At 42.2% G+C, this 13839-nt stretch overlaps 1 protein-coding gene across 8 annotated transcripts in view; it reads right to left on the bottom strand.

The window, feature by feature from the left end:
• AFG2A (AFG2 AAA ATPase homolog A) overlaps positions 1 to 13839 on the bottom strand; it is a 292859-nt gene that overhangs the window by 260867 nt on the left and 18153 nt on the right. For all 8 annotated transcript variants that reach the window (XR_010601332.1, XM_005290348.5, XM_065596351.1 and 5 more), the window contains exon 9: positions 9055 to 9310. Coding sequence is in view for 7 of the 8 variants with exons in the window: in XM_005290348.5 (XP_005290405.2) it covers positions 9055 to 9310 (256 nt within the window). In the remaining variant the exon portion in view is untranslated. The remainder of the gene's footprint in view (positions 1 to 9054; positions 9311 to 13839) is intronic.

Genomic DNA, 13839 nt, shown 5'->3' with positions numbered 1-13839 from the left:
AGTAATTCTGCCTGTTCCTCTTTTCCACAAGATGTTAATTTAAAAAAATTAAAAAAAAAGAAACGGAAAAACAGAACACAAGTGATTTCACAGACAAATGTAAGGTCAACACATTCCATCCAGTCTTAAACATGTTCCCTCTAGCCACACTTTAACATCCAGATGTAACCATTTCTGCATAGAAGCAATCACTCTGAATTAGCATTCTTAAAAACAACCCAAAAACATATGTTACAGCCTGAGCCAACAAAAAGCCATTCTGCTTTGTGTGTATCCGTGCAAAGCAAGCATGCAATTGTACATAACCTGTTAGGAGGGCAAATTATGTTATTTGCTTCACTTTAAAAAACAAGATTTGGAGCTAGTGATTTAATTTGGAAATTACATGACATTACAGCGATTTAAAAAAACACTCATGAGCCCTGAAAATGATAACAAGATTCACTTGATACCATTACCCAGTAAATTAATGTATAAAGTATTACGTAAGCAAAAGTGATCCTCTTTTCAGTGTAACATTACTATCTACGCTGCAGAAATGTGCATTCAAATAAAGGGGTTGGAAGTGGGGGGGGGAAGGGGAAGGAGAAGGAGAAGAGATAGGAGAGAGAGAATTTTTGGACCTAAATTATTACAATCCAATAATAAAGTTGTAGTTGTACCTCTACATCATATTTGGATTTCATCACTTAAAAGTTTCAGAATTCTATGTTTTGTCATTTCTGAATAAATATATGTCTTCCACTGTTTCATACAGATTCAGTTTTGTTTTTGATGACCTGACTCCATATAACCCCAGAAAAAGGTACATAACCCTGTAAAGATAAATAGGTTTGTAACATTTCCATCTCCCCACATGACCATCTCTATATGTGAATGTGGCTACACTATTCAGTAATAACTTATTTGCAGCTGCCCAATGTTTATCTGTTGCTGTGTTAAAACAAAATCATCAGGCAGAAATAATATGCTCCCTCCATTTTTATAAGTGATCAAACCAGCCAGTGTGGCAACTGGCGATGTCTCTCTAAAATCTAACTTTGGAACCTATTTAAAAAACACACACACACAAAAAAACCACTCCATCACCCTGGCAATTTACTCACATTAACAAAATTAAGCTTCCAAGTGCACTCAACTCATATACATACTACATTGAACAATGTAAACCAGGCAAAATATTTGTAATAATTTTAACATTTATACTAGCAATGAGCCCAAAACAGAACACCAGGCCCGAACACCATCAGTGAAGTTCAGATTTGTATCTGAACTTCATGGCTCAGGCCATCTCTCATTTACATCATTATTTGGACTGTAGAATATTTATTACAGGTGATGAAGAAGAGCAAAGAAGAAAAAAGAAAAAATACAGCTCAGCTTTCAGATCTCATCCTGAGTTTGCCAGGCTAACAACTGAGGGAGAGGGGAGCATATTTCTACTTGGACATTTGAGCACATTTGATCTGGATTCTCAGAGAAAATAAAGGCGGAACCACACAATGCCATTTATTACGTAACTTCTCCAAGCAGAGCACCAGATGGCACTAATGTGCCCCAAAAGGGACTCCAATCCAGTCCGACACCACCTCTAAAATGGTTGGTGCAACACCTAGCTGCAAGATTGCAGAGCTAAAGTGGAAGCAAAGAAGTAGCTCCTCAGACTCAAGCTACTCAAGAACGGGTCTAATCAACATGGTGCTGAAAACAGAATTGGTAGCCAGTGATTTGTCTACATTAGGGCACCAGGTGTGGCTAACACCAATGGAGTTGAACTTGCATCAGCAACAGCAGGAAATTAAAAAAAAAAGAAGAAAGAAAGAATAATACTCCCTACAATAAATAGGAGTATGTGTGAAGAAGGCTTGGTTCAAGGGGGATGTTCACTGGGAAGCCTCATGGAGGGCATGGTGACGGTATTGTAGTATGACAAATGTGGGGATAGTCCCTGTAGTGCATATAGGGAGGCTCACCCAGCCTGCTGTCAATTTCATCAGCTCAATGGGTCAGCAGCTCCTTCAGATAGCCAGCCTGATCAAGTTACAAAAGCCAAGACAAAACAAAAGATCCTGTAAACAGGGACATTCCTTGGTCTCAGGGGCATAGGATCTTCCTATTTATTTATAAAAACTGAAATTGTATTGTTCATTCACCCTAATGTAGAGGGGATATGAGCATGGCAGACAAGAGTCAGGTTTCTCTGGAGGGGATGAAGGAAGGGTAGATGGGACATAAGTCAGAGTTTGGGCTAGGGGACAGTGATGGAGGGAGTTAACAGCTAAAAGTTTCATGGGCCTGGCAAAAAATGCTAAAAAGACAGACTCCTCAAATAATGCAACTTGCATGCTCATTTCGCGATCATAAAATAAATACTAGAGATTCTGCATTATAAGTGAATTGTTCACTGAAGTTTAAAGAATAGATGAGAGGACTGAGCACTATGGTTCCTAAACTAAATTATTCTGAAAATCATGTTTTATTTAAAAGACGAAAGGCTGCCTCCGCTGCTGGTGTAAACTCAACTGGCTTCAGTAGAGCTATGTGAGTTACATCACTGAGAATCTGACCCGATTTCTTATTTCTACAACATTTCAGGAAACAGCAGTCAAGCTCAACTGAAGTGAACCAACACAACCCCCAACTTCACAAAGCAAAGTGACACTTGTCTATGCTGTGCAGTTACATTAAAGAAAATGCCGAATTTATAAATCTTTCAGATGTAAAACAAAATTAGTGCTTCTACCTCAGAAAAGGCTCAGAGTTACCGTGGAAGTTACTGCAACCAATTAGATGTTATTGCAAGAAGCCCACTGTTTAAACAAGGGCATTTGTTCTTCCTTTCCTGATGATGCTATCTTATCAGGGTCCAAGTGTTTTATATCAGCACACTGAAATTATGTGTAATGAACAAGGATGTTCAAGATAAATTCTAAAAATTACAAAGCAAATACTTCCTTTCACTGTAAACAATGTGACTGAATCCACTTCTTGAAGAAATCAAGCTATATTTATATTCACCCTGTTGAAATGCTACAGGCAACCATAGAAGGATAAGTTTATAATAAATTGCTATATTTGGAAACCTTTGTTGCTAAGCATCTTCTAACATTCAGCACAGTTTATATCATTCATGTCCCTGCTACATAATTAAGATTTCATACGTTTTCCAAAAAAGTGCAGTGCTTATCTTTGTTGTTAATTTAAAACCATTATAAATTTTTAGAGAATTAATAAAAGGCTGTGTGGCCAATTAATTAGAGTGGCAGCATGATCCCAGGGGAATACAAACAGACATTATATGCAAGGATATGTCACAGCCTATCTTCTAAACAGCATGTCTGTTTGAGATAAAACACTTCAGAACGCAGCTGTTGATGCTAAAAAGGTAGTCTACTAAGCAATTTAGGACACAAGAAACCTCCTCTAGCCTCAAAACCATGGCTTTGTTAACTGGGTTCAGAATTAGGCCCAGAACCTGCAAAGAGCTGTGCGCAGATAGACCCCTGAGACAACACAGAGCTCCCCACTGAAGTCCATGGGGATTTGCCACTTGAAGCTCCTTGCAAGCCTGAGGCCGTAGGGCCTGATCCAATAACGATTAAAATAAATCCAAGTCTTTCCAATATTTACTATAAGCGAATCAGCCATTACAGGAGGATGCAACGCATACTTTGCCCATGGCTTACACAGCTAATTGCTAGACAGGATAGCAGTGGTTTTCAATTTGTGAACCCCTAACAAATTCTGAATGGAGATGCAGACCTCTTTGGAAATATAGACATAGTGGGGGCTCACAGACCACAGGTTGAAAACCACTGCCACACAGAGGAACAGTGAATCAGGAATCCTGGTTTCTCTTTCTGGCTCTTAAGGGGCCTGGTTTGTGTATGGGGAGGGAGGGGTTCTAGTGATTACAGATAACACAACCAAGCACATAGATCAGACATATTTATTATGAAAGGCCACGTGCCTGATGTAAGTGAATGAGACTTGTCATGTTATAGACCATGTTCTAGTCCCAGCTCTGCGCAAAAGTGACCTCGTGCAACCTCTCAGGATATCGACACTGTGCTGCAGTGCAGACTGCAGTGGGGTGTGAATTGCAGAGCGTGCCAAAACATTGCACTCTAACTTCCCCACGCAGACATTGCTGACACGAACTAAAAAGGTACCTAGTGCACATTAACATAGTCCTGTTTGAAAGAAGACTGTCTTAACACAAACGAGGTACCTTTTAGTTCACGCCATCAGCATCCAAATGGGCCAGCTAGAGAGCAAAATTTTGGTGCACTCTGCGATTCAAATCCCCATAGTCCACACAGCAGGACAGTGTAGACAAGCCCTAAGTTACCTTATCTGTAAAATGGATAAATAATACTTGCCTGCCTCCTAACGTGGGCCTTGCTCAACAATCAGGTCTAAGAAGTGCAGAGATGAGTGCTGCCACCTTACACGATTTTATTGTGAGCCTCGTGATATTTGGTGTTTTTTCCATAACATGGAGCAAGGATAAATACAAGACTAATGCAGATTGACACAAATCATGACCAAAAAGTTAATTATCTAGTAAGTAAGCTATACATCATTCACCATTTCCTGACATATTAAAACATTTACAATTAATAAGAATCTGAAAAATATTAAAATCACTTAAATACCTGTAGTTATAGTGTTCCGCAACAGCAAAAAGATGTATAAAATTTAGTGTAAAGGCTCTATTTAGTTATAAATCAACATGTTTTCATGGTTCTCTCAACCAATGAGAATGCTCCTTTCTTTAGAAAATACTATATATACTTGATCATAAGCCAGTTCGTTTATAAGCCGATCCCCTCCCCCAAGATGGAGAAGTAAAAATGGAAAATTTTTATAACCTGTTCATAAACCAACCCTATAATTCAGGGGTCAGCAAACTTTGGCTCCCGGGCCATCAGGATAAGCCGCTGGTGGGCCGAGATGGTTTGTTTACCTCGAGCGTCCGCAGGCACGGAGGTAAACCTAAGTAAACAAAGTGTCCCGGCACGCCAGCTGCTTACCCTGACAGGCCGGGACAGCAAATGGTGGGGAAATTTTGGGGGGCGGGGGGGGGAAGCTGGGAGTCAGGAGAATAACCCCTGTGACCACCCCCCACATGACACTACTTCTGGCCCAGGACCCCCACACTCTCCCCATTCCATCCTTTCCCACCTTATCTGGGGAGGGCCAGGGGAGGATGTCTCTGACCTGGCTGGAGCTGCTCCAGCAGGCTGGGCAGCCCGGCCGCAGCCTGCTCCAGCGGGCCAGACCGGGCGGCACGACCGCAGCATGGTCCAGTAGGCTGGGCGGCACGGCCGCAGCATGCTCCAGCAGGCCGGGCAGTGCGGCCACAGCCTGCTCTGGGGGATGGGATGAGCGGCACGGCTGCAGCCTGCCAGCCCCAGAGCTGCAGCTGCTTTGGAGGCTGGGGGGAGAGCAGCGTGGCCAGAAGCGGAGAGACTCCGGCCCCGCCTCTTCCCTTCTGGCTCTGCTGGCTGTGCTGCCTCTCCTTGCTCCCTCTGTTGGGGGGAGGGGCTGCATCCCACTGCTCCCTCTCTATACCCTTTTTTACTAAAAAAATTCGGCTTATGAATGAGTATATACGGTAACTGAAATACACATGGAAAAATTTAAATAATCGATTTTAGTTTAGTCTTTCAACTTGGAGATTTGAATCATGATATAAATCACCTTGATTTAAAATCAATCCACCCTGGAGATTAGTGATAATCTCAGGCTTAATTTTTAAAAACTGAAGTACATTTCTAGCCCTCTTGGATGCAAAGCTTGAAAATGTGCCCACCATGTATCTGAAAGGGTCAAAAATCAGAAGGGCAAATAATAAGAACCCAAAATTTATTAAGTTTAAATATCTCATAATTCAAGTGAATTAAAGTAAACTGAACTAAGGCCACTTTAATTCTAAACGATGGTGTCCATGCAGGAGTTTAATGCATTTTAACTAATCCACTTTCCATTCACACTATTAGTTAATTTGGATTAATTTTCCTGAGTGTCCCCATGTAAACAAGCCATTAGAAAAAACTGGCATATAATGAAATGTCATAGGCAACCTTAACTATATGTGCAGTTGCACAGCTTGGCCTACAATAGCACTGGGTTACCATATCATAAACAGATTACCTTCTGCTCATGAAAATAGTATACATATAAAATTATGTAGGTTTTCAATACAATTGTTAAGAATGAAGAGTTCTCGAGAAGCAGCTTAAACTTGTTGTGAGCACATAATTATATTTAGATGAAAGATTTTTAGGGCAGCAACTGTCTTTCCATCGTAAATGTATATGTAGCATGCCTAGAACACTGGGACCCTGATTCTCAACTGGCGCCTCTTGGTAATATCTCAGTACAAATAATAAATACTACTACATTGAATTTATATTTTTTGTGGTCAAAATTAAGGTGGTCATGTGAATTCCCATTTTTTATTTGTAGTCATATGCAAGTGTATTGACTGAAAGTAGCATGTATTTCTAAAATTGTGAAAGAACCTTAACAGAGGATTCTCCGATTTTTAACTGTTTGGATTATTTAGAAATGCATTAAGCAATCTTAACTTCATGTTTATGCTGCTTTTTGTGCTGTAATATACACAAAATATTGAGTTCAATTTTGAGCACCACATTACCAAAAAGGTTTTTGACAAATTGGAGGGAGTTCAGAGAACAAACAACAAACGTTATCAGGAGACTGGAAGGACTTATTTATGAGAAGATTAAAATAGCTAAATATTTATAGTTTGGTTAAGTAATGAATGAGGTGATGGGGGGATATGATAACAGCATACAAACATCTGAAGTGTGTAAACACCAGGGAAGGAGAGTTAATGTGTTATACAGGGACATAACAAGAAATAATGGGATAACACTAATCTATAAAAACATAGGCAGAATATCAGGAAACACTCCTGGACAGTAAGATGTACTAGACTGTGGAATAGTCTAAGAGAAGTGGTACAAGCCCATTGCTTGGGACTTCAAAATAAGACAAAAGAAAACATTGGAAAATGTACCAGAAGAAGTCTTCACGGGTAACGGGGCAGGCTATATACTATGTAGGCAGATCATTTCCATCTCTCACTTTTATGTATCTGTGATGAATATGCCATATATTTTTACAAGCTTCAGAAAGATACTTAATGACTTTTCTTTGCAAAGTACACATTCAAAAATGATAAAATTCATCATCAGGAAAAATAGACACTGCTGTTAAATAAATAAAATAAATATAAAAAGGTATTTAATTCCTTTCCTGTAAGTCTCTAAGCCAAAAAGTCTTTTTTTTTTTTTTTTTTTTTTTTTAATTCTTTGAGGAAAAATACAACTAGCCTGCAAACAGCTTCAAGGGCAGGACTGCATCTTCTTCCAGCAGAGGTCACTCCAGGATAACAATTTGCAAATATCATTATAACAAAGATCCAATGTTTATTTTTTACGGAAAAAAAATGGTAAATTGTTTCTATTTGTATTACTACTGTAATACAAAACAACAAAAGCATAGAGGTCTGCATAATAATTAAGATACTTTATATTTATGCCACGTGTTCCATCCATAGATCTAAAAAGACTAGGTAATCATCCTTTAAAGATGCACAAAATAAGTGCCCAAGATCAGAGAGAAAAGTTGCATGTACACAAGTAGAGACTGGGTTGAAACACCTTTGAAATGTGGACCTCAATGTCCACAGAGGGGGGGTCTCAGACTGAGATTTTTCAAATCAGAACCGGGGGGAGGAAGGGGGGGAGAGGAGGAGTGGGAATGGTGAGTTTTTTGTTTGTTTTAAAAAGAATGACTGCTAGCTTACAACAGAGCTTAAAGCATGGTTATAGCCTGCAAAGTGACTCTGTTAAAATGACACCAAACGTCCATATTTATCTTCTTCATTTAATCTGTACACAAATCAACAGATGAATATTTGACAGACAGCCCTGTAAACTCTGATTATCAAGTATAGATCTTTCTGGTTTATGCATTATCCCCCATAATAACAATTCTGCAAGCTTAACAGACAATTTCATTCACAATGCATGGGTCAGAATAGAATCCAGTGCTCTATTCCATTACTACTTTTAGCAAAACTCTGTTGAATAAAAAGGTGCAGGTATAATATTAGTCATGTTCTGACAATAATTATGGGGTGTTTTTTTTTAAATGCTCTAAGGGCAGTTTAAAGCCTGACATTTAAATTTTATAAACCCTTGTTTTTGAAAATGAAAAATTGAAAGTTTCTATGATTTTTCTTTAAAAACAGAAATAGGTTTGCTTTTAAACATTCCCCAGTGTATCCAACCCAGAATGCATTGTGAGGATAACTCTCTTAGTGCCTCACAATTTTGTTTACTGAGGAAAGAGCAGAGAAGCTCTTAGGAATACCTGGAAACAGTCACAATCCATTCAATGCACTGACCAACAGCTTACAAGAGACTTTTTATATACTAAACTAAAAAGGACATGAGGATTCTGACAGTCAACATCTTTTTTTTTTTTTAATTATTATTTTTAAAAATATTTTAAGTGCCTGTTAAAGATCTGGCAGTGTGGAGACTCTCTTTGTCCATAGAACAATATGGCTAGGGCAGCAGACAACCAATATTTTTCATACTACTCCCCTCTAGTGGGGAGAGAGTATTTCAGTCTTCATGTCCACTTAGTCCTTGACCAGACAACAAAAGTGGCAATGGTGAAAAAGGGGCTGAGAAGAGCCACATGGGAACAGTCATGAGATGACGACAACTTTTGGTCGCAAACAGCCTGGACTAAAGTCACACTGTTGGCAGGAAAGCAAGAGGCTCCAGATCCCATTACCAACCCCCTTAACTACCCCAGTTTCCCAATGGTCTGTTAACTTTCTAAAGCCCTTTGTGGATTTTGTTAGAAAATTTTACAAAAATATGAAAACAGAGAAAAGATTTCATTGTTTTGAGTCACTCTGTGAGATGTACTGTGTGTACCATTAGCAGTCTGGTGGATTTTTAGAGTAAGTGAACTCTCAGTGGGACTAGCAGCATACCTTACCTGCTTCTTTGCACAAGGCTGCCAAGTCTGCTCCCACATAGCCATGGGCACTATCAGCCAGCTGCACCAACTCTGTTGTTGTCAACAGATGAGGAACCTTATTAAGAAGTTTTCTGAGGATGTCGAATCGGTCTTGGGCATTGGGGACCCCGATTTCTATCTCTTTATCAAAACGCCCAGGTCTGCGTAACGCTGCATCCAGTGCATGCGGACGGTTTGTAGCACCCAGTACCAAAAGTTGCCCTGCACCATCTTCCTAATGAGACAAACAAATAGAAAAACAAGTTAGATTTTAAAATGGTGTTAAAAACCTCACAATTTACACATGCTTATGTATTTGTTCAGATAGCAAACTAGAGCCCTTCTTCTAACCCCAAAAGAGTAAGTAGTAATAATACACACATAGCACTTTACAACTCATCAGATGAAGAATCATCATGTGCTGGAACTTTTGGGACATGAACTGAGCCCCTGGTATCAAGTTCAGGAGGACAGCATTGTTCCCATTAGAGCTGAGCAAAAGAATTTCCGTTCCACAGGAAATTTCTATATTTCAACATTTGTTTTTGTCCGAAATTGGAGAAAGTTTAAATACCTTAATTTTTCACAGGATGCAGAGTTCAGAACATTTTCAATTCAGAAATGAATAAATGCTTTTTTTCGGTTTGCTGAACTAACATGAAACATTTTTTTTTTTTGAGTCAGCTCAACATTAAACTGCATTTTCCTATTGTAGCACATTGCCTCATGTGAGCTGTAGTTCAGGAGCCTGATGCCTCCATCCTCCTTATAGGCCAGGCTCCCTGGCCAGACTACATCTTCCATGATGCACCTCCATATACATGACTACCATGAGGCACTATGCTGCTGAGTCCCAGGAAAGATAATGTTGCATGTTGGGCAATATAATCATATCAGAGAACGCAGCCCAAAGGAGAACATGGGAATATGAACTATAATCCCCATGGGACAATTCACTAGAATAGGGAAATGAAGTTTAATATTGAGCTGACCCCAAAAAATTGTTTCAGGTCAGTTCAACAAACCAAAATATTTTAATTCAGATCAAAATGACCCAAAATTAAAAAAAAAAAAAAATTCCCCTTCAGAAATATTGAAAAACTGTGTGTGTGTGTGTGTGTGTGGTGGAGAGGTAGGGTGGGGGCGGGAATCCCACAAAAATGGTTTGTTTACCTTGAGGGTCTGCAGGCACGGAGGTAAACCTAAGTAAACAAAGTGTCCCGGTGCGCCAGCTGCTTACCCTGACGGGCCGGGAAATTTGGGGGGTGGGAGGGTGGAAGCTGGGGGTCAGGGGAATTACCCCTGTGACCACCACCCACATGACCCCACCCCTAGCCCAGGATTCCCACACTCTCCCCATCTCATCTCTTCCCACTTTATCTGGAGAGGATGTCTCTGGCCTGGCTGGAGCTTCTCCGGCAAGCTGGGAAGCGCGGCCGAGCCTGCTCCGGCGGGCCAGACCAGGCAGCGCGGCCGCAGCATGTTCCAGTGGGCTGGGCCGGATGGCACAGCCGCAGCATGCTCTGGCGCCCGGGCAGCGCAGCCACAGCCTGCTCTGGGGGGCGGGGCCGAGCAGCATGGCTGCAACCTGCAAGCCCCAGAGCTGCAGCTGCTTCGGAAGCTGTGGGGGAGAGCAGCGTGGCCAGAAGCGGAGAGACTCTGGCCCCGCTTCTTCCCTTCTGGCTGTGCTGCCTCTCCTTGCTCCCTCTGTTAGGAAGAGGGGCTGTGTCCCACCTCTCCCTCTCTATACCCGTTCATAAGCGGACCCCCTTCTCTGGTGCTTCCCTTTTTTACTAAAAAAATCCGGCTTATGAACAAGTATATATGGTAATTCAGTGACTCAGACAGAGATTATGGGTCTATTGCAGGAGTGGGTGGGTGAGTTCTGTGGCCTGCAATGTGCAGAAGGTCAGACTAGATGATCATGATGGTCCCTTTGACCTTAAAGAGTCTACAAGTCTATGAAGTCGGAGGCACCACCATGCAGTAGCAGGGTATTGGACTGGAAATCATAAGACTTATGTTTTAGCCACACTCACATTATCCTGCTGTGCGGCCTTACTCAACTCTCTTCACCTTTCCATTCTTTAGTTTCCCCATCTGAAAAGTGGTTCTATAGATGAAGAGCTCTATACAAGAGCTAAGTAGTGCTTTTATTTGTTAAGAGAGAGTTTTGAAAGTGTGGTGTTCAGAATGTCCCCAAAAAGACTATCCTTAGAAAGAAGATCCATTGGTCTTTACTAATAGGAAATATCCCCTCCCTGTAGCCTTATATAGAGGCCTATTTGAGCTGCCAAAACTTTATGCAGGAAATTAAGGGAAACCTGCAGTTAACATCCACAAGATTTTTATACTCACTGCTTCTAACTCTGTGCAGAAAGACACAGACCTCACACTCCTACTATCCTCTGAAAGATCACTGAAGTCAATAAGGCCCTAAAAAATTTAGTATGGGAACTGAAAGGGTATCTTAATGTGGATTTTGGATCCCTCAGCAATCCAGGCCAGACCAAAAAAAAAAAAAAAAAACAACCCACTACCAACAGTATTTTCATTTAATTTCCAAATAATCTGATATCTGTTTTGACTTGATAAAAAAAAAAAAAAAAAAAAAAAAAAAGATGCCTCTGAAGTCTTTTTTTTTTTGCAATAAATGTAAGAAAAGTGGGAGATGGGGAAGGACAAAAAGCAAATGGAAGAAGCTATATACTATATAGGAGTAGTTCCTGCAACAGTTGAGGAAGCTTCTAAGAGGACGGTGATATGGAAGGTGAGCGATCAGCTGTTGTAACCTGCACAGGTTGTGCCATGTTTGTCTTTCTTCCGCAGGACAGAAGCGACTTTGTCTGTACAAAGTGCAAGCTGGTCTCCATATTGGAGGAGAAGGTTCGAGGGCTGGAGAAACAAGTATCGACTCTGCGTTGCATAAGGGAAAATGAAGATTTCCTGGACAGACGTCAGGAGATGCTTCTACGGCCACAATGTTCTGAAGATTCAGAGCAGGCGCAGCAGGGACAGAAGGATTGTGAGGAGGTTTGGCAGCATGTGACCTCCAGAAGAAGAAAGAGGAGCGTCCATGCACCAGCAATGGAGATACAGGTGAGCAATCGTTTCCATGTTCTCTCTACAGGCGCTAATGCGGAGAGTGGACTAGATGGCCCATCTGAGGGAAGGGAGCAGAAGGAGACTCCACCGATTGGAAGGCAAAAGATGCACTGTCCTAGGGATGGGGGTTCCACGACCACCACTCCCAAGAGGAGGAGGAGGGTGGTGGTGGTCGGGGACTCCCTCCTCAGGGGGACTGAGTCATCTATCTGCCGCCCTGACCGGGAAAACCGAGAGGTCTGCTGCTTGCCAGGAGCTAGGATACACGATGTGACGGAGAGACTGCCGAGACTCATCAAGCCCTCGGATCGCTACCCCTTCCTGCTTCTCCACGTGGGCACCAATGATATTGCCAAGAATGACCTTGAGCGGATCACTGCAGACTACGTGGCTCTGGGAAGAAGGATAAAGGAGTTTGAGGCGCAAGTGGTGTTCTCGTCCATCCTCCCTGTGCAAGGAAAAGGCCGGGGTAGAGACCGTCGAATCGTGGAAGTCAACGAATGGCTACGCAGGTGGTGTCGGAGAGAAGGCTTTGGATTCTTCGACCATGGGATGGTGTTCCAAGAAGAAGGAGTGCTAGGCAGAGACGGGCTCCACCTAACGAAGAGAGGGAAGAGCATCTTCGCCAGCAGGCTGGCTAACCTAGTGAGGAGGGCTTTAAACTAGGTTCACCGGGGGAAGGAGACCAAAGCCCTGAGGTAAGTGGGGAAATGGGATCCTGGGAGGAAGCACAAGCAGGAGAGCGCAAGAGGGGAGGACTCCTGTCTCATGCTGAGAAAGAGGGACGATCGATGAGTTATCTTAAGTGCCTATACACAAATGCAAGAAGCCTGGGAAACAAGCAGGGAGAACTGGAAGTCCTGGCACAGTCAGGGAACTATGATGTGATTGGAATAACAGAGACTTGGTGGGATAACTCACATGACTGGAGTACTGTCATGGATGGATATAAACTGTTCAGGAAGGACAGGCAGGGCAGAAAAGGTGGGGGAGTTGCGTTGTATGTAAGAGAGGAGTATGACTGCTCAGAGCTCCGGTATGATACTGCAGAAAAACCTGAGAGTCTCTGGATAAAGTTGAGAAGTGGGAGCAACAAGGGTGATGTCGTGGTTGGAGTCTGCTATAGACCACCAGACCAGGGGGATGAGGTGGACGAGGCTTTCTTCTGGCAACTAGCAGAAGTTGCTAGATCGCAGGCCCTGGTTCTCATGGGAGAATTTAATCACCCTGATATCTGCTGGGAGAGCAATACAGCAGTGCACAGACAATCCAGGAAATTTTTGGAAAGTGTAGGGGACAATTTCCTGGTGCAAGTGCTGGAGGAACCAACTAGGGGCAAAGCTTTTCTTGACCTGCTGCTCACAAACAGGGAAGAACTAGTAGGGGAAGCAAAAGTGGATGGGAACCTGGGAAGGCAGTGACCATGAGATGGTCGAGTTCAGGATCCTGACACAAGGAAGAAAGGAGAGCAGCAGAATACGGACCCTGGACTTCAGAAAAGCAGACTTTGACTCCCTCAGGGAACAGATGGGCAGGATCCCCTGGGAGAATAACATGAAGGGCAAAGGGGTCCAGGAGAGCTGGCTGTATTTTAAAGAATCCTTATTGAGGTTGCAGGAACAAACCATCCCGATGTGTAGAAAGAATAGTAAATATGGC

The sequence above is a fragment of the Chrysemys picta genome, chromosome 5 (genome assembly GCF_011386835.1).
Source record: "Chrysemys picta bellii isolate R12L10 chromosome 5, ASM1138683v2, whole genome shotgun sequence".
Classification (NCBI taxonomy): domain Eukaryota; kingdom Metazoa; phylum Chordata; order Testudines; family Emydidae; genus Chrysemys; species Chrysemys picta.
The sequence above is the reverse complement of the archived record's forward strand: the minus strand, read 5'-3'. Positions and strand labels throughout refer to the sequence as shown.